Source organism: Uranotaenia lowii, chromosome 3 (assembly GCF_029784155.1).
Source record: "Uranotaenia lowii strain MFRU-FL chromosome 3, ASM2978415v1, whole genome shotgun sequence".
Classification (NCBI taxonomy): Eukaryota; Metazoa; Arthropoda; class Insecta; order Diptera; family Culicidae; genus Uranotaenia; species Uranotaenia lowii.
Genome location: NC_073693.1, coordinates 296,442,214 through 296,466,489, shown reverse-complemented (window position 1 = coordinate 296,466,489; position 24,276 = coordinate 296,442,214). Strand labels below are relative to the sequence as shown.

General features: G+C 34.2%; 1 protein-coding gene across 2 annotated transcripts in view; it reads right to left on the bottom strand.

Moving 5' to 3' along the window:
- Positions 1-1,563: 1,563 nt before the first annotated feature.
- The window catches only part of LOC129754764 (uncharacterized), a 46,806-nt gene continuing 24,093 nt past the window's right edge, over positions 1,564-24,276 (bottom strand). For both annotated transcript variants that reach the window (XM_055750986.1, XM_055750987.1), the window contains one exon: positions 1,564-4,066. In XM_055750986.1, coding sequence (XP_055606961.1) covers positions 2,961-4,066 — 1,106 coding nt within the window. In that variant the 3' untranslated portion in view covers positions 1,564-2,960. The remainder of the gene's footprint in view (positions 4,067-24,276) is intronic.

The window sequence follows — 24,276 nt, the reverse complement described above, 5'->3', positions numbered from 1 at the left end:
TTTCTCATTTCTCATTTCTCATTTCTCATTTCTCATTTCTCATTTCTCATTTCTCATATCTCATTTCTCATTTCTCATTTCTCATTTTTCATTTTCCATTTCTCATTTTCCATTTTCCATTTCTCATTTTCCATTTCTCATTTCTCATTTCTTATTTATCATTTCTCATTTTTCATTTCTCATTTCTCATTTCTCACCTCTCATTTCTCATTTCTCATTTCCCATTTCTCATTTCTAATAAATAAATAAATTTCTAATGAGAAATGAGAAATGGGAAATGAGAAATGAGAAATGAGAGGTGAGAAATGAGAAATGAGAAATGAAAAATGAGAAATGATAAATAAGAAATGAGAAATGAGAAATGGAAAATGAGAAATGGAAAATGGAAAATGAGAAATGGAAAATGAAAAATGAGAAATGAGAAATGAGAAATGAGAAATGAGAAATGAGAAATGAGAAATGAGAAATGAGAAATGAGAAATGTCTCAATTTTCAATTTTCAATTTTCAATTTTCAATTTTCAATTTTCAATTTTCAATTTTCAATTTTCAATTTTCAATTTTCAATTTTCAATTTTCAATTTTCAATTTTCAATTTTCAATTTTCAATTTTCAATTTTCAATTTTCAATTTTCAATTTTCAATTTTCAATTTTCCATTTTCAATTTTCAATTTTCAATTTTCAATTTTCAATTTTCAATTTTCAATTTTCAATTTTCAATTTTCAATTTTCAATTTTCAATTTTCAATTTTCAATTTTCAATTTTCAATTTTCAATTTTCAATTTTCAATTTTCAATTTTCAATTTTCAATTTTCAATTTTCAATTTTCAATTTTCAATTTTCAATTTTCAATTTTCAATTTTCAATTTTCAATTTTCAATTTTCAATTTTCAATTTTCAATTTTCAATTTTCAATTTTCAATTTTCAATTTTCAATTTTCAATTTTCAATTTTCAATTTTCAATTTTCAATTTTCAATTTTCAATTTTCAATTTTCAATTTTCAATTTTCAATTTTCAATTTTCAATTTTCAATTTTCAATTTTCAATTTTCAATTTTCAATTTTCAATTTTCAATTTTCAATTTTCAATTTTCAATTTTCAATTTTCAATTTTCAATTTTCAATTTTCAATTTTCAATTTTCAATTTTCAATTTTCAATTTTCAATTTTCAATTTTCAATTTTCAATTTTCAATTTTCAATTTTCGATTTTCAATTTTCAATTTTCAATTTTCAATCCGAAGTCTTCTTTTTTCAAAACAATCAAAAATTTAAAAGTAAGAATTGTTATTAATCAATTTAAAATTTATGATTGCGTATGAGATGTAGACTGATTTTTAATTCCAAAATATTACATTTTATTCTCAAAATTTGAAATTCACGATTGAAATATCAGAATTCTGAATTGGAAGTTTCAGATTCAAAATAATAAAAATCAGATTCTTAGTTTGGAGTTTAATTATGGTTTTTAAATTGGGATTTCAACTTTTTATTTAAATTTTTGTTATTTTAAATCGCCTTTTGAATTTTTGAATAGTACTTTGAATTTTGTTTTTGCAATGAGTTTGAATATAAATTTACTAAATTAATTTTTGGACATGAATTTCACATTTAATTTTTGGAATAGCGAATTTAAATTAAAATTAAAATTTATAAATTAAGAATTTGAGATTCAGAACTGTGATTTATAATTTTTCAAAATTTTAAAATATTAAATTGGAAACTCAACATTTGGTTTTTAGATAAAAATATCAGAAATTTTTATGGGAAGTTTCAGAAACGAAAAAATCAATTCCAGATTCTTAGTTTACAGTTTAGTTTAAGTTTTTCAAGTTGAGAATCCGACTTGCCATTTTTTTGTGAGTTTGTAAATAAATTCGTGTTTTTTTTATTTTGAGTTTCTTTTTTCATTTTTGGAAAAAAAACCGATTTCAAATTTAAAATTCTGAAATTCAATTTTAAATTGATCATTTAAATCTTCTTTTCATAATGAATTTTATATTTCTAATATATTTTAATTTTATATTAATTATATTTCGAATCGAATAAAGAGTTGAAGATTTTTAATTTTTGATTTTATACTTTTTTTTATTTCCAAATAAAACTTTTTTTTTTGAAGTTCAAGTTTAGCATTTTAATTTGATTTTGACGACATTAGATTTCAGTAAATGTGTTAAATTTTTTAAAACCTTTTTTAAACCTTGTATTTTTCGCGTTTACCTTTGTGTTTTTCGGAAAAACTAAAGAATTTTTTTTCGGGCTAGTAATAAATAGGACCAAAGCAACATTGAAATAGAAAAAATTGTCTGGATTTATAATTTTTTCAAATGTGAAAAAGGTTATTATTATTTGATATAACTTATTTTGGTAAATTCTCAGTTTTTCTGAAAAATATTCAATTTTTGAAAATTTTTTGGTCAAGGCGTCACTTTGTCTTCCTGAAGACTCAAGTATTTTTTTTTTTTTCAAAATTTATGTGATTAGTGAGTTTGATGTAAAAATTTCGTGCCTGTTTAAACTGCATTGAACAAGCCTGTTTTACTGAAAGGGTTGAGAACTACTTAAAAATAATTATATTTTTATAATTTAAAAAATAAACATTCATCCTACAAAAAATGACGTTATTTTGTGATCGATTTTAAAACTGTTCTTCGGGCCTTCTTATAGGTTGTTAAGGACAATTTGAAGAAGTTTAAAGTATCAAGTCTCATCTATCCCAGAAAATTATGCTCTATTCAAAACAAATTTTAAACTCATCCAAATTTGCATGCGTTAAACAACAAAACGCATTGCATCTCAAATTAAAACTCTAACATCTAACAAACAAATGAAAACCACTTTCATCGTCTCGCTCACTTCTCTGTACAACATTATCATCCAGCTTCATTTCTCTGTCTCTCGCAGCAAATTCATTGCAAAAATCAAAACTTAAAACACAAAACCTCATCAACGCTCAATTTCATCTTCTCGGTTTCCCGAAGGTCCCCGACGAACCGGCCATCACCACTTCGGATCGCCTTCGCTGCAGCGTCGCGTCCCGATCGTCGTTCAACTCTAGCCCGGCGACCATCTGGGCAATTTCCCGCTCCTTCTTCATGTCCGGCGGATTAAATTGCAGACTAGCGAGGGACCCATGACTTCGGCTCCGATGCTCCTGCCGAATCGAATAGCTGAAGGCCCGCTCGTTGAGGTGTCCCTTACGTCGGTAGATTCCGGTTCCACCGGGCGATTCGGCTCCGGAATTTCCCGATTCATCCAGTCCGGCTGCGGCCGACTGAGCCAGCTTGCGATTGCTCATGGAAAGTGGGCGTTGCTCCAGGACCGATCCCGGTTGAGGTGGAGGATAGGCGAAGATCGGTGGAACAACCGGGACCCCAATCGGGATTCCGACGTTCGATTTGTGCTTATCTTTCTTCTTCTTGCTGCTGCGAGGATTCTGAAGGGTGGCATACTGTGGGGGGACCATCATCTGCATCGAGGGGTGATGCATGCCAGGATGATGCATTCCGGGATGGTGCATTCCCGGATGCATCATCCCCGGTGGAGGGACCATCCCGTTGCTACTCCGATGGCCGATGGTGTGAAACTGACGACCCCCAAGTGGTGGTGGCGGGGGAGGTCCTAAAGGGTACATCATCATTGCTGGATGTCCTCCGGGGCCTGGCATTGGACCACCTGGCCCCCCGGGAGGTCCGGATCGACCTAACGGATTCATGTGCATTGGTCGGGGTCTGATAAGGGTACCGGATAGACTTTGACTCCCTACCTGTAGATGGTGCTGCTGCTGATGTTTGGACTGTTTCTTGGCTTCTTTTTTCATCTTTTTGAGTTCTTCCTTCGGGGGCGGTGGCACCGGAATGGGGGCTGCGATTTGTCGGGCACGAACCGGTCGACCCAGCGTTGATCCACTGCCCGAATAGATGTCGTAATGGCCGCTGTCTCCCACGCCGATCCCGTCCAGCTGATCGGTGGAGCCGTTCCAGATTTTGTGGTTTTCGTCGCCATTGTAGAGGGAACTGCCGTCGCCATCGTCGACCACGTCCAGGTCGGCACTGCTGGCGTACACTGCGGGGGGAGAAGGCAGAGAAAGAGATCGGTTAGTTTGGTGTGTTTTTCTTTTTTTCTTTTAAAATTGTCTAAACTCATATCGCTATTTTGCTGTTTTTGGAATAGTGGATTTTTGGATGAGTGGATTTGACGTTTCACCAAAAAATTTATTGGGCAACAGATTATTTCAGACCTGCAGTAGGTACCATCATGTCACCATATACCGCCCAAGCACCATTTATCGCCCAAAATCACATTTGAACGTAAAATTTAGAAATAATAGTGCTTTTCTTACAAAAAAACGTATTGAATTCTCTTCTCCTATCACTTTTCTACCATTTCACTCCAAAACATCACTGAAGCAAGCTAAAACACTCGAAATAACTGTTTGTTTTGTTTCTGTTTTGGGCCGAAATGTCAGAATTCACGCAGTGTTAGCTTGTTTTGCAAAACGGTGCTCCATCAACATTACGGTTTTTTTTAGTTTTTAACGGCGAATTTTCTATTTCGAAAGGTCAAAACGGATAAAATCAGGTATGTAAATGATATTTGTTGAAGAAAAAATGTAATTAACAGCGGTTTGAATGTTTTTTTGACCAAAAAGTATTGGGCGGTAAATGGTATGAAAATAAATACCGAATGCCCTAATGGGCGGAAACAGTCATTAAATTTAGTTTGCACTTGTTTTTCAGGATGCCTCCCAAGAAAAAGTTTTTGTATAGTTGTGAAAATATGCAACAAGCTATTGATGCAGCCAGACGCGGTGTTTCTCTTCGGAAAGTAGCTTTGGAATTTAAAATGCCGTACGAGACATTGAGGGATAGATTTAAGGGAAAACATCCTCCAGAAGTGAAACCTGGCCGGGCTACAGTGTTGTCAACAGAAGACGAAGACAAAATCGTTAAATGGGTGGACTCTGTAGCTCGTGCTGGTTTTCCTGTAACCGTAAATCTACTACGAGTCAGTGTATCCCAATACATCAAACTTGCTAAAATCCCGACACCGTTCAAAAATAATTTCCCCGGAAGAAAATGGATGATACTGTTCAAAAAAAGGCATCCCGGAATAACAGCACGAAAGCCTAGTCTCTTGGCAAAGTATAGAGCTTCTCTAACCGAGAACCAAATAAGAAATTGGTTCAGATAAATAACCAACTTTCTTAAGGACGAGCAACTTCTTAATATTTTGCAATGTCCAAATAGAATATTCAATTTGGACGAATCAGCTTTTGAACTGGTTGTCCGCAAGGGCAAGTTTCTGGCGTCTAAAGACATTCGACATCTACATTCAGTGTTCGCGAATGGAGAAAAAGAGTCTTATACCAGTCTCTTCACAGCCTATGCCGAGGGTACAGTACTTCCGCCGCTCATCCTCTTCCCATATAAAAGCAGATTACCGGGCTAAATAATTCGGTCGGCACCACCGAACTGCGCAATTGGGAAAACAGCCAATGAATGGATTTTTTTGAATTTCACAAAAATGTTTTCCATCCATGGCTTGTTGCTCAGACAGTTCCTCTCCCTGTTCTACTTTTTGTAGACGGCCACAAAAGTCACACCACATTATCAACCACCGAGTTCTGCAAAGAAAATGGCATAGTGTTACTTTACCCTAATTCAACAAATTTAACGCAACCACTGGACGTGAGTTTTTTGGACCGTTCAAAAAGCACTGGGAAAAGGTAATTTTGAACTTCAGAACCGAGAATGGTGGTATGCATCCGATTGCCAAAGCAAAAATATGTCCTTTGCTAAAAGATGCTCTTGAAACTTTTGTTAATAAATTGGAAGTCATCAAAAGTGGTTTTCGGCGAAGTGGGATCTATCCGTGGAATCCCAACGCGGTTGATTACGCCTCATTGCCCACAAATACAACTGTCGCCAAGAAAGCAACGGAGTCGACTACAGAGGAATGCTTTTTGAAATTTTTAGAAGGACGATTGACGGTTAGTCAACTGAATAACTTCCGGAACAATGAAGGCTCTTTGACGTGGAGAGGAAATGTCAGCGACACATCTCTTTTTAATTTTTGGCGTCAACTCAAATCCGATTGTCAAATTAAGACATCAAATATAGACGAGCCCCCTGTATTGGATTTGACGAAAATGAAACAGGTAAGAGAAATTGTTTTAAATTAAGTGTAGTCAAACATATAAAAGAAAATATATTTTTAGAATTGGCAGAACACGCGAAGCTGGAGAGATTTCACCAATGGATGAGTAGAAACAATGAGTTAGATGATACCTCGCTCAACACTTCGATATCGATATCGAACCAAAACGACTCTGGTTTCGACACATCTCTTCCCGAATCAACGGATTGCTCAAAATTGTCTTTAGAAGAAACCAATTCGACAAAATTTTTAAAAATCCTGGATCGAAGCGATCCGAACGACCGAAGAATAAAAAAATCATAAATCGACCGCCATCAGTTGCAACAAGCGAAGCTTTTGCAAAATTTATGGCAGAGAAAGAACGCCTAAAAAAAGAAGCAGAGGAAAAAGAAGTTAGAAAAAGAAGACTAAAATTGCTTGTTAAAGCTAATAAGCAATCGAATTTGCTTAAAAGGAGCATTAAAAAAGAACACTAAACAGTGTTGAACTTTTTTCATTATTACTATTTTTATATCTATTTTCTATCATTATTATCTATTCCTTCAATTTTCATCTATTTTTATACCTGCTTATGTTTTTTTTTTAATAAATCCCCATAAAAAGTATATGTGTGTATGTCTGAAGTTTCATTTTTCACCAAGGAATTGCAAAAGAGACGTTTTTTTTTTTTGGGCGGTAATAGGCACCAAATTGGGTGGTGAATGGTGCCTAAAAAAGTCAACTGGGCGGTAATGGGGACAGTTCAATTTTTCTGAATGTTCGCGATTTATTCAAAACCATTCAGTTTTTTGCCTCCCCCTTTGATTCATTGAAAAGTAGACCAATTTTAAAGGCACCTCAAACAGAAACAACATTAAAAAGTTTTGAACTTTTTTTTTAAGAAGCTTTAAAGTTGAACCATTCCTTAACTGGGCGGTAGATGGTGACATGATGGTATGTCCTAATTTTGTTTGTTCATTAAAAAAACTTCACTTTATGAATTTTTGTCGGATCGAGAGGGCCAACATGAAGGCTCACTATACGAATTAGAAATGGATCGGGAGAGCCAACATGGAAAGTGTTCTGTAGGGTGAGTATACGAATTGAGGTTGGATCGGGAGGACCGACATGAAGAGTATTCTGGATGAACACTTTGCAAATTGACGTTAAATCGGAAGCACCAACATGAATAATGTTCTGAAGGCTCACTGTACGAATTGAAATTGGATCGGGAGAACCAACATGAAGAGTTTTCAAGAGGAACACTCTACTAATTGACGTTGGATCGGAAGGACGGACATGAAGAGGGTTCTGAAGGCACAGTATACTGATTGAAATTGGATCAGGAGAACTAACATGAAGAGAGTCCTGAAGGCTCACTATACGAATTGACGTTAGATCGGGAAGACCAACATAATAGCTCACTGTACGAATTGAGGTTTGATCAGGAGGACCAACACGAAGAGTATTCTGAAGGTTCACTTTATGAATTTCGTTGGATCGGGAGGACCTACATGAAGAGGGATCTGAAGACTCGCTATACGAATTGATGTTGGATTGAGGGGACTAACATGAAGAGTTTTCTTGAAGAACACTACACATTGATGTTGGATCGGGAGGATCAACATGAAGATTCAATTTACGCATTGAGGTTGAATGGGGAGGACCAACATAAAATGTATTCTGAAGGCTCACTGAAGGTTTGATCGGGAGAACCAACATGAAGAGTGTTCTGAAGGCTCACTACTTGAATTGATGTTGGATCGGGAGGACCAACATGAAGATTGTTCTGAAGAATTACTACACGAATTGGCGTTGGATCGGGAGGACCAACATGATGAGTGTTCAGAAGACTTACTATACGAATTGACGTTGAATCGAGAGGACCAACATAATGAGTATTCTGAAGGAACACTCTTCAAATTGACGTTGAATCGGGAGAACTATCATGAAGAGTGAACAATATAACAAGTATTCTGAAGGAACACTCTACAGGTTAACGTTGGATCAGGAGGATCAACATGAAAAGTGTTCCGTTGGTTGACTCAACGAATTGAGGATTGATCGGGAGGACCAACATGAAGAGTGTTTTGAAGGCTCACTATATGAATTGATGTTGGATTGGGAGGACCAACATGAAGAGTTTACTGGAAGAACACTCTACAAATTGACGTTGAATCGTTGCTGATTTCTATTTTTGTAAGTGAATGTTATAAAAAAAAGTATTGTAATTTTTCAATTTAGTAATTCCGAAAACTTTTTATTGTAATAAATATTTTTTGACGTGTGATGATGGGGGAAGCAAAGTAACCCGAAACTTCACGTGAAAATTAATTTGCTGTTTTATTCACCGAGAAATATTAATAAGTGTAAAAGTTATAACAACAACCGGTGATTAAATTATTTTCAACATGATGCGTGTTCTGAAGGTTCACTATACGAACTGAAGATGGATCGGGAGAACCAACATGAAGAGTGTTCTGAAGGTTCATTACACGAATTGATGTTGGATTGGAAGGACCAACATGAAGAGTGTTCTGGAGGAACAAATTAACAAATTGACATTGGATCGGGAGGACCAACATGAAGGCTGACTTTAAGAATAGAGGTTGGATGGGGAAGACCAACATGAAGAGCGTTCTGAAGGTTCACTCTACCATTTAACGTTGAATCGGGAGGGTCAACATAAAAAGTGATCTGGAGGATCACTTTTCGAATTTTTGTTGAAGCAGGTGGTTCAATAATAAGAGTTAATGAAGAAGACTGAAGACTGATTGCAATTGGAGTTCCATTCATCAGATTTCAGCTTTTGAGCAAATGTTTCGAATTTTATGAAAAAACTAGCTGACCCGGTAAACTTCGTTTTACCTTCTTATGTAATCGTAATAAATGTTTGATTTCATTTACACGTCCTTAACTTCATCGTGCTCGCGAATCGATTCTTATGGAAATCGTAACAAATAAAGTTGAATTTGTATTGGGACCACCTTCCATGAAAAGTGAGATTCTTGAAACTATTATACAAACCATCTCTGACCCAAAAAAACCCTCGGATACCAAATTTCACTTCATTCCGACCGACCATTCATACGTGATGTTGTTACAAAGAAAATGCCTCCATTTTTATATATAAGATAACCATCAAAGGTTTTTGTAAGCCTAAAATATAATTTGAAATCTGCTAACGAATGTTGATAGAAAACATTCTTTTCATATTTATTTATTAATTTGTCACTGTTATCATTTTTGTCAATTTTGTCTTTAGTTTTTTTTTTTGATATTTTGTCATTTTTGCCTTTTTTTTCATTTCTGTCATTTTTGTCATTTTTGTCATTTTTTTTCATTTTTTTCATTTTTGTCATTTTTGTCATTTTTGTCATTTTTGTCATTTTTGTCATTTTTGTCATTTTTGTCATTTTTGTCATTTTTGTCATTTTTGTCATTTTTGTCATTTTTGTCATTTTTGTCATTTTTGTCATTTTTGTCATTTTTGTCATTTTTGTCATTTTTGTCATTTTTGTCATTTTTGTCATTTTTGTCATTTTTGTCATTTTTGTCATTTTTTGTCATTTTTTGTCATTTTTGTCATTTTTGTCATTTTTGTCATTTTTGTCATTTTTGTCATTTTTGTCATTTTTGTCATTTTTGTCATTTTTGTCATTTTTGTCATTTTTGTCATTTTTGTCATTTTTGTCATTTTTGTCATTTTTGTCATTTTTGTCGTTTTTGTCGTTTTTGTCATTTTTATCATTTTGGAATCTTTTGTTAGTCTTGTTATTTTGACGGTTAATTTTTTTATTGTCAATATTGACTTAAGTCAATTTCGTCTATTTCGCCTTTTTCTCGCGTGAGCTTTCATAACGTCGAATGAAACATCTCAAGAATTCACAGAAAACTGCTGCAAAAGTTATCAAAACAACTTTAAAATTTGTTTCCGATCTATAGAATGTATTGTTTAGGCTACAAATAATCATAAAGGAAATAATTTTGGACAAGTTTATGTCAATTTTTGTAGTTTTTCGTAACAAAACTGTTTGTTTATATTTCGTTTCATACGGCGTTATGAAAGCTTTCATGAAATTTTGTCATTTTTGACGATTTTCTCAATTTTTAGAATTTTGATTACTTAGTTAACTTTGTACATTTTTTAAACTCTGTAAATTTGGTATTTTTTGACAATTTTGTCAATTGTGTCAATAATTTTGTAAAATCTGTCAATTAGTATTAAAAATAATTATTGAATTTTCTAAACTGAGAATAAGTTGAACATTTTTCAATTTAATGAATTATGCTTGGTCCTAAACATCATTAAAAAGTACTCGATTCGAGAAGCCCGAGGAATTTTAAACGGTGAAAATTATCGGTTGTAAAGTCTATAAAAGGCAAATATAATCTATTTTAAGGTCTTCTTGAATTTCAAATATTTTTTCTAAAAATATTGATAACTACTACAACACTTAGGTTAAAAAAACTGATGTTTTTCTTGCCATTGAAAAACTCAAATTGAAAGATTTGTCTGGAATTAACGGAGTGTTTGAGCTGTTCATTGTAGTGGAAAAGGACTTAATATATTTGGACTTTTATAGATTTATTGAAATGTCGTATTTCATTTATGAAAATCCACTACTCAATTGTCTTCTCTTATGTGTGAACTGTAAGCACATTGTTCGTAATTTTTTGTAATTAGTTTAATGTTTTTTTCCGTCGGTGTGTCTTGCATGCGCATTTACATAACAAAGTTTTTGCCAATAACTATTGAAAAATAACAGGAGAAGCTAATTTCTATTTAATTTACTGCTTGTTCCCCAAAACTTTTCAACTGCTCTGAACTCAACTTTAGAAGACTTGGTAGACAAGTAACTAAACCTTTCTGTAAGCATAAAGGGGAAAAATTTGAACATTCATATAAAACATTCCGTTTGCTTCTAAGTGCTTCAATTTCAACAGGAGAGGTGTATGTTTGCAAACGTTCCAAAAAATAAAATATTTTTTGGATTTTGAAATAACATTTTAACAAACAGCAAAAATTTCCAAAACAAATCAAACTCTGCTTATTTGAAACTCACCTTACAGGCTTTCAAATAAAACGTCCAGTTCCCGACCATTTTAACGTTCCAGAGAGTCGGGAAGTCTGATGATCCATTTTTGGGAATTCTTCTGGGATTCTGGAAAAAAATACTTTAACCGACAAAATTCAATGCTTCTGCTATAAAACTTATACAAATTTCAAAAAGATTCTCAACTATCGAAAGATGTTAATATTCTTGATTATTCACCAAGTCTCGAACAATTTAAGATATCTGCCCATTTTTTGGAAAAGTCTTATTTCTGTACCAAACTGTCCACATTTGCGAAACGAAAATTTTAATGATTAGTGTTGCAAAAAGAGCTTTACAATTCATTTCTTTTTTAAAATGTTTTGGTTTAATAAATTTTGTAGTTTATCACTATTTCACTCAGGTTTGTGTACGAACAAACTAGATTTTTCTTCATACAATAATGCTTTAGATATATTAAAGAATGTCTTTACCATACATCCAGATTAAACACCCATTTCCTTACCGAATCTCATCCATTTTGTCGATTTTGTAGAAAAATTACTGTACCTAGTTTGGAATATTCTACAAAGTGGAACTTAACGATCCTTTGATGCACCTTAGGGCAGAAAAATCTTTCAGTTCTAAAAGCGTGTAAAAAGAAAAATTTAATCCATAAAAAAGCACATTCGACTCTCCCTACTGACATTTCGGAAGCAGGTCCAATTCCCTTGTTCGAAAAGGCGAGGAACGAAAAGTTCAATGACTTATCACACTCACTGCTTGAAAACCTTTTTTTATCACGGACTGTTAGACAGCGTCAGAAGGCAAAAATTAAAGAGGGTAAAATGTATAATAACGATAAAAAATGGTAGGTATCAACATGCAGCAAAAAAAAAAAATCAAACCGTGAGAAAATTGTCCCCGTTAGTTGTTGGAACAACAATGAATGTCTGTCTCATGATCATCATCATCGTCAGAGCTCACCGGCAATAAACAAGATTTTCAATGAAAAATTAACGCTTCTCTAGAGTTGTAATTTTTTTATATTGAAGATCAGTCTAATGTTAAGCAGGTAGCAAAAGTTTGACCCGGAAGATAATGGAAACAGACTCGTTACGGCAAAAAGAAAGTTTCGAGGCAAGTTCTCCTGTACTGAGAATAGTCAGTCAAACGGAAAACATCAACTCAACATTCAATATTGGTCCTTCGAGCCAGATCAATGTTAGTTGGTTCTTATTCTTGAATCGGGCTCGAAGGACATATTTTTCACTTGGATCTTTTTGCTGTATTTGAAAAGAAGGTCACATCAAGGATTTTTTTTAACGAACACAAACATATACAGGATCTCAATGAAACATGATGTTTCCTCGAAGAGATTCCTTTTTTCTTAACTCCAAGCGTACATCTTTCGAGGATATGATGGCTAGCATCTTCCAAATGCTTATACCACCAACCCACCGAAAGTGTACTATGTATGCCGTGACCGGGATTCGATCTCATACCCTCTGGCTTAGAAGACATGAAAGCTATCCTATACGCCAGGGGCGGCGGCTTGCGGAATTAAAAAAGTATTTAGAAAAAAAATCCAGCTCGAAAGGCCAAATACAAAAACATCAAAATTTCGATACTATGAAAAAAAAAAAAAAAGAATTTGGCACTAATAAATCCGACTACTGATCGTATCCTCATTCCTGCTCAGATTCCACCTGTTTAAAAACATTGGGAGGGTGAAACTAATGCCAATTATTTCTCCACTTGAGAGGAATCCGACCCATACAAGATCTGTGTCGCTAGTTTTTACCCTCTTTTTTCTCATCAATCCTGCCTATCATGAATGAAAAGGGAAAAGGCAGCATCTGAGTGAGTTTGGTGTGTGGGATAATCAGAAACCCGTTCACTTGCCACAGCACCACAGTTCATGGTTGTTGTTACCTGATGCTTTCTGAGACTTCTCCCCAACTTCCAACCGCTTCTCGTTCATCATCACCCACAAATGATGGAGTAGCCTTAGCTGTTGGCTTCTGGTGAAATTCAAGTTCAATGCGAAAATTAATGTGCACTTTAGAGTGTTCCGAGTTTGAGAAACAGAAAAAATGAAGAGAAAAAAAGAGCCAGGGAAAAAAACTGTAATGAAACGGTTCTCTGAACGGGGAACGCTTCCCGGTTTAACTCTTTTTAAGCTACCACTTTTAATTCGCTTTCCACTTTAATAATTTTGCGGCCCGCGCGCTCTTCACCCGGTGATCTTAAGCCGTTTAATGTGTAAGGTTGCTAAAACGGAGTGCTCCCAAGTTCAACAAGTGGTAAAACGTGAGCTTAAAGTGGAGGAAATAATATGAATTTTTGATATTTTCAAGATAAATTTCAGAAAAAAATAAATAATTTAATAACTTATTGAGACACGACAGCCATATTAATGGTAAAATGTCTTTAATGATAATAATAATAATAATAAATAATTTAAATTTTAAACATGTATGCATGTACAAAAATTGCGATATAATTTCATTTTACAAAAAAAAAAAACAAATAAACAACGAAACTAATAAAACAAAAATGACAAAAATGACAAAAATGACAAAAATGACAAAAATGACAAAAATGACAAAAATGACAAAAATGACAAAAATGACAAAAATGACAAAAATGACAAAAATGACAAAAATGACAAAAATGACAAAAATGACAAAAATGACAAAAATGACAAAAATGACAAAAATGACAAAAATGACAAAAATGACAAAAATGACAAAAATGACAAAAATGACAAAAATGACAAAAATGACAAAAATGACAAAAATGACAAAAATGACAAAAATGACAAAAATGACAAAAATGACAAAAATGACAAAAATGACAAAAATGACAAAAATGACAAAAATGACAAAAATGACAAAAATGACAAAAATGACAAAAATGACAAAAATGACAAAAATGACAAAAATGACAAAAATGACAAAAATGACAAAAATGACAAAAATGACAAAAATGACAAAAATGACAAAAATGACAAAAATGACAAAAAATGAAAAAAATGACAAAATTGACGAAATTGACAAAATTGACAAAATTGACAAAATTTCCATAATTGACAAAATTGACAAAATTGACAAAATTGACAAAATTGACAAAATTGACAAAATTGACAAAATTGACAAAATTGACAAAATTGACAAAATTGACAAAATTGACAAAATTGACAAAATTGACAATTGTCAATTTTGACAAAATTGACAAAATTGACAAAATTGACAAAATTGACAAAATTGACAAAATTGACAAAATTGACAAAATTGACAAAATTGACAAAATTGACAAAATTGACAAAATTGACAAAATTGACAAAATTGACAATTGTCAATTTTGACAAAATTGACAAAATTGACAAAATTGACAAAATTGACAAAATTGACAAAATTGACAAAATTGACAAAATTGACAAAATTGACAAAATTGACAAAATTGACAAAATTGACAAAATTGACAAAATTGACAAAATTGACAAATTGACATTTTTGTCAATTTTGTCAATTTTGTCAATTTTGTCAATTTTGTCAATTTTGTCAATTTTGTCAATTTTGTCAATTTTGTCAATTTTGTCAATTTTGTCAATTTTGTCAATTTTGTCAATTGACAAAATTGACAAAATTGACAAAATTGACAAAATTGACAAAATTGACAAAATTGACAAAATTGACAAAATTGACAAAATTGACAAAATTGACAAAATTGACATAATTGACAAAATTGACAAAATTGACAAAATTGACAAAATTGACAAAATTGACAAGCCAGCGGCTTCGGCGTAGTGGTTAGAGTTTAAGTCATCTACGCCAAAGTTCATGAGATCGAATCCCGGTCATGGCATACATAGTACACTTTCTGTGGTCTGGTGGTTTTAGCATTTGTGAGATGCTAGCCATCATTACTTCGAAAGATGTGCGCTTAGAAAGAGACGAACCAGCCCAAGGCTGAAAGTCTCTATAATAAGAAAAAAAAAAACAAAATTGACAAAATTGACAAAATTGACAAAATTGACTAAATTGGCAAAATTGACAAAATTGACAAAATTGACAAAATTGACAAAATTGACAAAATTGACGAAATTGGCAAAATTGGCAAAATTGATAAAATTAATACAATTGACAAAATTGATACAAAGCCACACAAGCAGAAATTTAATGTTCTCCCTCTTTTCATGATTTGGAATAATTCTATCCTCCATCACGTCGATAAGCTTTTTGATGAAAATCAGCTAGCACGTAACTACTTTTTAGACATTTCACACCAAATACGAAAAAAATTAGATTTTTTATGAGACAAGTTTACTAATCTGTATTTGTTTATTCTTGACATCATCAGTGATCATGAAAATTCGACTAAAAGAGGCACATTAGGTGACCTGCAAACTATTTATTTTGGTCAATAAATTGGATTTTTTGCCCTTATCAGTGCTTGTGGTGTGAAACATCTCAATCTGTGTCTGGTGCAAAATTAAAATTTTGATCTATTTGAAAAAAAAACTTATACATATAAGATTAAAAATTTTATCTAGTGAGTTTCAATATCCTAATTCTAAGTTCTAAAATTTAGAATTTTCATTTTAAAACCCAGAAACTCATGAACCGCATTATCATCATTTCGGGGATTTTCAAAGCAAATAAAAGTCTTTCCTTCATTTTTAGAGCCAAAACGGTTTTCAAAATGTTGGTAAATAAATCGCTAAGATCGAAGGTTCAGAAATGTCCTTTAGGAAAGTCAGAATTTTTTTTTGAATAGTAGCAGTAAAAGTTGAATATTAGGCCGAATATTCGGCTCTCCGAATAAGCCAAATATTTATTTTTTTAAATTCATACAATTAGAGACTTTCCAAATTTATAAAATAATTTTGGAAAATTTATAAAATATCCAAAAGTAAAATTGAAAATGCAAAACATCCACCAAAAACTTCTGGATTTAAGTATACATCTAAGGTGTATTGGTGTATTTTTCACTGTTAATATCTTTATTTTTTGAGTATTGTTATTCCAGATTTTTAATAGATATCCAGGCTAGCCCATTCATGCCTTTTAAATATTTCCGGAAAATTTTGCGATATGAAGACAAGTATCCTTTTCAAATGAAAAATAGGTAAGATGTAAAAAGTGTTTTTATTTTTTTCATATGTTCAAAATAGCTTAACTCTATATGGGGTTTAGTGGGGGGATTGGACAGGGCATCGAACGATCGGAAGACTGATATACAATGGATTGTGGGTTCAAGTCAGCCGGAGTATCTCGACAAATTTAGAATAACGAGTAGGTTACTTTGGAACCTTTTCAGAATTTATTATTTGTTTCGAACAGTTGGAAGGGAGTGAGATGAGTCAAACCTGTCCCAAGCCAGTGGTAACGGACCCCTTGGTTGTGCTGCAAATATTGTTGATGAGTTAAGGTTGAACAATATTTGAATATGCGATCGAGACTTCCCGTACCGCCTCGGGTCGAAAGACCTATCAGCCACTGGTGGGTTTTCATACATACATACATACATACATTATCAGTGCTTGTGGTGTGAAAAGGTTGCTTAAAAACGAAAACTGAATGAAAATAAATTTTTCAACACCAGGAATAGTTTGTCTGATGATAACATAAAATTACTCTAAAAAGTTGGGTGTATGTAAATGCTACGGCTTTACCACACCATTTGGTTGAAAAGAGTATTCAAACTTATTGAACATCCTGTAAATTAACAAAAATTGCAAAATTGAAAACTTTTCTAAATGGACCAAAGTTTCAAAACGACAAAACTGAAATTATTCACAAAATTCTCGAAAATTGTCATAATTATTTCAATTTTAAAATCAATTGTTATTTCAACCTACCCTTCGTTAACGAATTGTATTTTTACCCAATTAAATATTCAATATGTGTACTCGATTTCTTCATTTAAAAGTAGATCCGAAGAAATTTTAAATTTTCTGAAACACATGGTTGTGCATTTTTTTGAATTGTATTCTATATTTTTATTTTTATATGCTGTTACTCCAAAAAGAGTTAATCGAGATTATACTTATTTAGAAAATAAATCCTATCCTACCCTATTATACTCAATTTTAAATTTTATATTTTCATATAATTTTCGATTTACTTCGATATCTTATTTGAAATCGAAAGGTAAAAGCGCCGTTGTGGTCTAGCGGATAGGCTGGCGCGAGTCTGGTATTGGTATGCTAGGCGTACTGGGTTCGATTCCCGGTATCGGCAAGAAAAACTTTTGGGTTCGATTCCCTTAAGTTGCCGACAGGTAAGATGAGTTTCATTCTATAACTGACTATATAAAAGGAATGTTCAATCAGTTGCCAGCTGGTCAGGTATGTATATACACGGATGCCGGAATACCTGTAAGTAAACTTGCCCACCTGATTGATTCGTTCTTCCAAAATATACCAAAATATAACAGTTCATACAAAGCCATGGGGTCCGGGTATGATGGCGCGCTGCATTGGAGATTTGTCGAACATAATAATCTAAAGAATGCATGAGAGCACATACTTTGGCAGAAACTGCGGTGAATCCGTGCACCCATGGTGGATTACCAACATACATATCTTATTTAAAATCGAAAGGTAATCTATGCCACCCAAATTGTCTTCTTTCTTGCTCAAAAAACACGATTTCATTTTCAAATCGGTTCACATCGCGCTCGAACCAGGAATTGAATAACTATACCTATTCGATAATTGAGCTAACCTCGCCATAATTAATTAGACATCATCGAGTATCAACAAATCTCGAAATCCAATTAACATCCCCCGACAACAAACAAACTCGCAAAACCCATCGAAATGAGATTTGTACCAACAATTGAGATGTTGGGTTGTGTTTTTTTTTCGAACTCTTGCTCGCACTCTCGTTCTCTTCCTTTTAATACTAAGCAGTATGCTCATAACATCAACGGGAGCCCCAAACTAGACAATGAGTTGAGCTGGACCGGCACGTGGCATATCCGCGTGAATGTCCAAACAGTACATTCATCGCTCTAAGTTATGAACGCCGATGCTAGTTGGAGAACTGTAAATACCGAGATAGGTAAAATAGCTTCCATCATCGATGGCGTCCCGCCCAAATCCATCAACCCAACCCCCCGTTTTTTTCCCCCATGAAGCAGCGCAACGGTCTCTAAAAGCGTCCGATGAGTAATGAAGCGTATAAATGAGCTTTTGCCAAACATCATCGGTTGACTGGCTGAATAGCTGACTGAATGGCTGACTGAATGGCTGACTGAATGACTGACTGAATGACTGACCCATGCGCCAGGTCTGGACTTAGCTAAGCGCCAATACCGCTACTAAAAATACATACAAAGTAAACTCGCGGCAGGGTGGAGAATCCACAATGGAAAATCAATCACTTTTGGAGGAAGTCGAATTTTGCGGGGGTTGATAGAGCTCTGTTACCTAAGCCTGAGGTGATGGCGTTGTGAAGATGAGCCGTGAAAAGCGAAAAAAGACGCCTCGGAAAAGCTTCTTTTTAAAGGGTTGAAGCTTAGCGAAATGGTTAATATTCCCACTTTAATTCATTCGTCATACGCACTTCTACGCACACGTAAGATCTAAGAGAAAGTAAATTGTTGCACCCTGCTTTAATTTTTTTTCCAAATGTGGAGGAACATTTCAAAAAGTATTCAAAAGGTGAAGATTTGCATTAAAACTATTCAAACAATTTAACTATAGTATAAATTTGATAGCCACTGTAGATCTCAATCTCATGTTGCTAAGTTCAAGCGAGCTACAAAAAGATGAACGTAGGCTCAACGGAATCCCAGACTTTAATTTATGAGGAACCAATATAAAAGTGTACATTTTGGTCATCAAGACAATTTTAACGGTCGCCATGTAAGTGAAGTGACAATTTTCCAAATATCCAAGCAAATGACTTTTATGACTATGAAAAAATCCAAACATCGAAAAAATGTGAATGCTGCAGCTCAACTTGCATTTAGCTAAATGGAAATTTTTCCAAAAAGGCGCCAAAAATGGTCAAGGAACTTAACGTGATGAGAGAAGAGCCGCAAAGTGAGATTACCTACAAAGCACCTTGACAGAGGTCAACCGTGAAACAAGTTCATGAAATGTTTAATCCATTAGGCCGTCTTCGTTGTGAATTTTTTTTTATCTTCTACACTGGACACTAATTTAAAGCACTATCCACTAGGCCGTGTTCATAAAATGAACGGTTTCAATTAATTTCGGTTTCGGATTGGTGGTTTGATGTTTAGAGAAAAATAAACCGAAGGCAGTAACAAAAAAAAGCATCCATTTTGTGGGAAGGTCAGCTGGCAGGTGTGAAGCGCCGGATTTCTTCAATCTACGGCCTCAGTCAATCGTTTATCGGCACTGAACCAAATTAATACCATCAATGTCAAGTACAAGGTATGGGCAACTGGCAGCAGCGTGGCGTGGCGTGGCGCAGCTTATGCTAATTGACAGCTGACCTTGTTATGCGAACGGAGAAAAAAAAAGTTGCTACAACTAGTCTAAGCCTGATTAGCGCCACGGAATGGAGGCCTACATGTAGGACTACGCTAAACTCGATCAAGTGATTTGACACGGTTCGTCGCTTGAAAACCCGTTGAACTTCTACCTGTCTACCATTCAATAGAGTGTAGCTCTAGCCGCAATTGACGGACAGATTTCTCAAACCCCCATTGAAATTAAGTGAAAAAAAAAACCACAACGATGGCTCCCCTCATACATCATCGATAATAATTTCCACTATCTTTTTTCTCGGAGCGTCTTCCGGAATTTTGCTTAAGATACCAGAAGAAGTCGTAGGAATCTGAGACAACTCCCACGGCTCGATTTTCACTCCCTGCGCGGATGAATTGAATTAGCGAATGAACGAATGAATGGTGTGGCCCCTTTGAGTTGTTGGCACATTTCCCAGGGATGATGCCTTCAGCAGCCAGCACATTGGCCCATCAGCATGGCAACTCGCGATTTCTCCCGGGAAGGTACTGTTATTACTATTTTTATTGTTATTATTATCATTATTGTTACCATTTGCGACGATGAGGACTTCTTCTGAGTCAATGGGCTAAATACGCCCAAAGCCTGAGTTGCCTTGAAAATGCTCTGGTGCATAAATCAGTCTCGGTGGATTGATAAAAAAAAACCTTAATTTTTCAAACTATTGTTCTGAGAAAAGTTTTTTTTTCACTACACAGAAAATTAGGAGAACCTTTGAAAATTTTCAGACGAAGTCAACAAGGAAAAATGAAATACTCAAATCCAAAGGCATGTCAGAAAGTTTAGTGATGAATTTAAAAGAAAATTCTTATAATGAAAGAGAAGGTTTGAAGAACCTCTTAGCTGAATGAAACTATAATTTCAAATTAGTCGATGATTCCATTGAATTCAGCCACAGAATACTGTGGATGAATTCAAAGAAATCATCGACTGCTCTGAAGAAAATTCTATTTTTGAGGAATCGTTACCATACAAGCTTGCAGGCTGTATAAAACTTTTTCATATTCTCTATGCGAGTAACTTCAAGTGTCAAATTATTCCTACATGTTTTTAAACATCGGAAACAAGAACAGAATATGGAGAAAATCTCTTGATGAAATAAGAAGATTTTATTTCTCGAAGTACAACCCCAAACCAGGATCTACTCTAATAATAACCTTTCGTGGAGATGAAATTATAGGCATAAGATTCTCTGCCAGACCAGCACTTACAGGCTTTCTCTTCGCTGTGGCATTTCAGCAAAATTCATCAAATTTGAAACCAATCAGAGATAAGTCCGACAATAGAGCCAGACCAAATTTACAATTCGATAACAATAAAGAAGTTGATGGATTGAGACGTTTCAATGGATTAAAATATACTTGCTTTTAACTTGAGCTCTCGAAAAATCAGAAGACTAATCAACAGCATATATTTTTGAATGTTTTCCGTGTCATTTGAAAAAAACTTACTGCTAATTTAAAGTTCATACATCTTGTTCTTTGTTACTAGACGGGCAACGTTGTTTCCAACTCGAATCATGGCTCAGAGAAATGTGTTTGAGTTCAATTTTATGAATTTTTTTTGTTCCGATTACAGTCATTTTACTATATTTTTAGCATTCGTGACGATCGATGTTAACTCTTGAGCTCACGGACTCAAGGACACCGGTTCTGGAACACAACTGACTTGTCAACAAGCCCGTTAAAAAAGAGTTTTGGTTATACAGAGAACTTCTGAGAGAAGCAAAAATAAAAAAAAAACACGTGTTTTTCCAACTATTGAGTATGAACCCGAAATAATCGTCAGTTTGTTAAAGACAGACGATAAAAAATTCAACGATCAGCGATCATCCATCAGCGAACAGCTGTAGCAAGCCACAAAGTTGAAAAATTATTTGAGATTAATTTTTGAATCTGGTTCAAACTCAATGTAATCTTAAAATATCAGGATGAGAAATAACTGAATTTAAACGTCCATGGTTCGAAGCAAAAGAAATTTAAGAAAAAGTTGACACATTTGTTACCATGAATAATTAACAGAAATAATTTTTTTTTATAAAAATAGAAAACAGTAAAATTCGTGATTAACTATCGAATTAAAAATAATGAAACTTTAAGTTGATTATGAACACTTTAAATCTACTGATGAAGCTAATTTTTTTCCGGGGTGACTATAGCCAAGGCCGCGGATTAAGCCATTGAACAATGGGGGAAAAAATGTTTAAACCGCAAAAAATTCAATATCATTTCTTCTACTCAAAACAAATCTATAAAAAAGGACTTTCCTCTAGTAAAAATATCCGAAAAGTCGATTGGACGTAGTTTAAGACGCCGCACGAGCTCACGAACGGAGTAATAGTGCCTTTTTAATCCCGAATTCCCCTATATATGTAAACAATCCAGAAAAAACTCATTAAGACCTGAAAATTTTGATTTAAAATAGACCTATCTTGTGCGATTTTTTCAAAAAAATCGAATGGAGGCTGCTTGAGCCACCGCACGATTTGGAAAATGGAGTTCTGGCTGTTTTTACCCTCCATTCCCCTATATTTTTCAATTATTAAATAAAGCATGTTCGAAATTAACAATTTTGAACCAAATGGTATGTATCTGTGATTTTTTCCAAGGAATCAGATCAATAGCTATGGCTGTTTTACCCTCAATTCTCTAAAACTTTCAAATAGTGCTGAAAAAGCATGTTCGGACTTGAAAGTTTTGAATGAAATGAGACTTATCCAATGCGATTTTTTTTTCGACAAATCCAATGAAGGCTGTTTGAGCTACCGCACGCTTTGGAAACAGAAGTTATGGCTGCTTTACCCTCAATTCCCCAACATTTTTCAATTATTCCAGATAAAAGCATTTTCGGACCTAAAAATTTTGAATAAAATGGGACGTATCTTGTGTGATTTTTTCCGAGGAAATATGAAATGAATTTTTTCCAATTTTCGGCATTTCAGAACCAAAGTAGGCTCTAGATCGAAAAAAGGCTCACTCATCCTAACTCTTTATTGCTCACATGCTCTCCCATGCCAAAATTCGTTCCATTCGCTTGATTGATGATCAAGTGATGAAAAAAAACTGTAAATGATCTTCCTGCTTTTTCCTTTCCTCATTTCCTCGCAGGAAGAAGATAGTGGTGCCAAAATGCTTTCAAACCCCTCCAAATCCAAACAGGGCGGGGGCTCCTATATATAATTAACAAAAAATTGACACAATTCGAACAATTTTTGGAAACTTCTGCACTGATCAACGTAAAATTTGATGTGTAGCCATTTTCTAGACCGGGAATGGTTTCTATAATACTATAAAATCACTCCAAATCCAAAGAAAAGGGCTCCCTTACAAAAGTTACAATAATTGAACACAATTCGTACAATTATCGGAAATTACTGATCCGATCAACGTGGAGTTTGGTGTGCAGCCATTTTTTAAACCGGGAATGGCTTTTATAATACTTTCAAACCTATCCGTATCTAAAAAAGTGGGGCTCCTATGCAAAATTACAAGAAATTTTGCACAATTCGAAAAATTTCGGAAACTTCTGAACCGATCAAGACTCAAAACAATCTAGAAGCTCAGATGCCATGAAAAGTAGTTTGCATAAAGTAATGTTGAAATTTAATATAAAAGGAAGTACATATATTTAAATTATGATAATTTTAACGCACCTTTTTTTCCATTGAAGGGGTAGCAAAGCACACCGGGTCAACTATCATCTACCTTTTTCGTGGTCAAAAACCCTTCCATGCCAAATTTGTTTCCATTTGCTCGAATAGCTCACGAGTTATGCGATATGAAAATGGGGAGCTCTATTCCTCCTTTCCTAACTTCTTTATGGAAGAAGGCTGGAGGCTTATGTAATCAAAGGTACATTATTCGTATTCATATACTATCCTTAGTTTCCATTTGCATCCAGAGGTTCCATTTGCATGAATTGTTTTAGAATTATGTAAAAATTGTAAAGGAGTCCCTGTTTTCTCCCCATATCCCTACTGGAAGGACCATAATACTTGCTAATACCCTCTCATGCCAAATTTGTTTTCATATGCTCTGTTTGTTTTCTTATTCTAGACAAATTTGTGTGCCTCACCTTTCCCCAAATTTCTAATTTCCTCAGTGGAATAAGATATAGGTCTACAAAAATCTTAAATAGAGGAAATAAGGGCATAACGAGCACCCTCTCTTCTAAGGAAATACGATTATCATATTAAATTGTTAAGACGAACAGTTTTGTAGTTCCTAGAGCATAAATTTTTCAGCAATAAAAAAACTAGGTTCTCAAGTGACGAAAATTTTATATTTTTTGAGCATCGGGAAATAATATTATGTATAAACACATTGTTCTTGACTTGTTTCATCTAACGATTTAGCCTATTGGTTAGATGTTGGAGAGGAAATCAGAAGACTCCAGTTCGATTCCTGGTCGAGGCGTTTTTTTATCGTTAACCATTCATGATCTGTTATTTTGATTGTTGCATTATACGGCTAGTAGTATCATCCGCCAAACAATCCATCAGAAACATAATGTATGAATGTAAGTGAATTGTTTGTATTCCACGAACAGACACAAATTTTTCTGTTACTGCTTTGTTTGGCGAATCTACG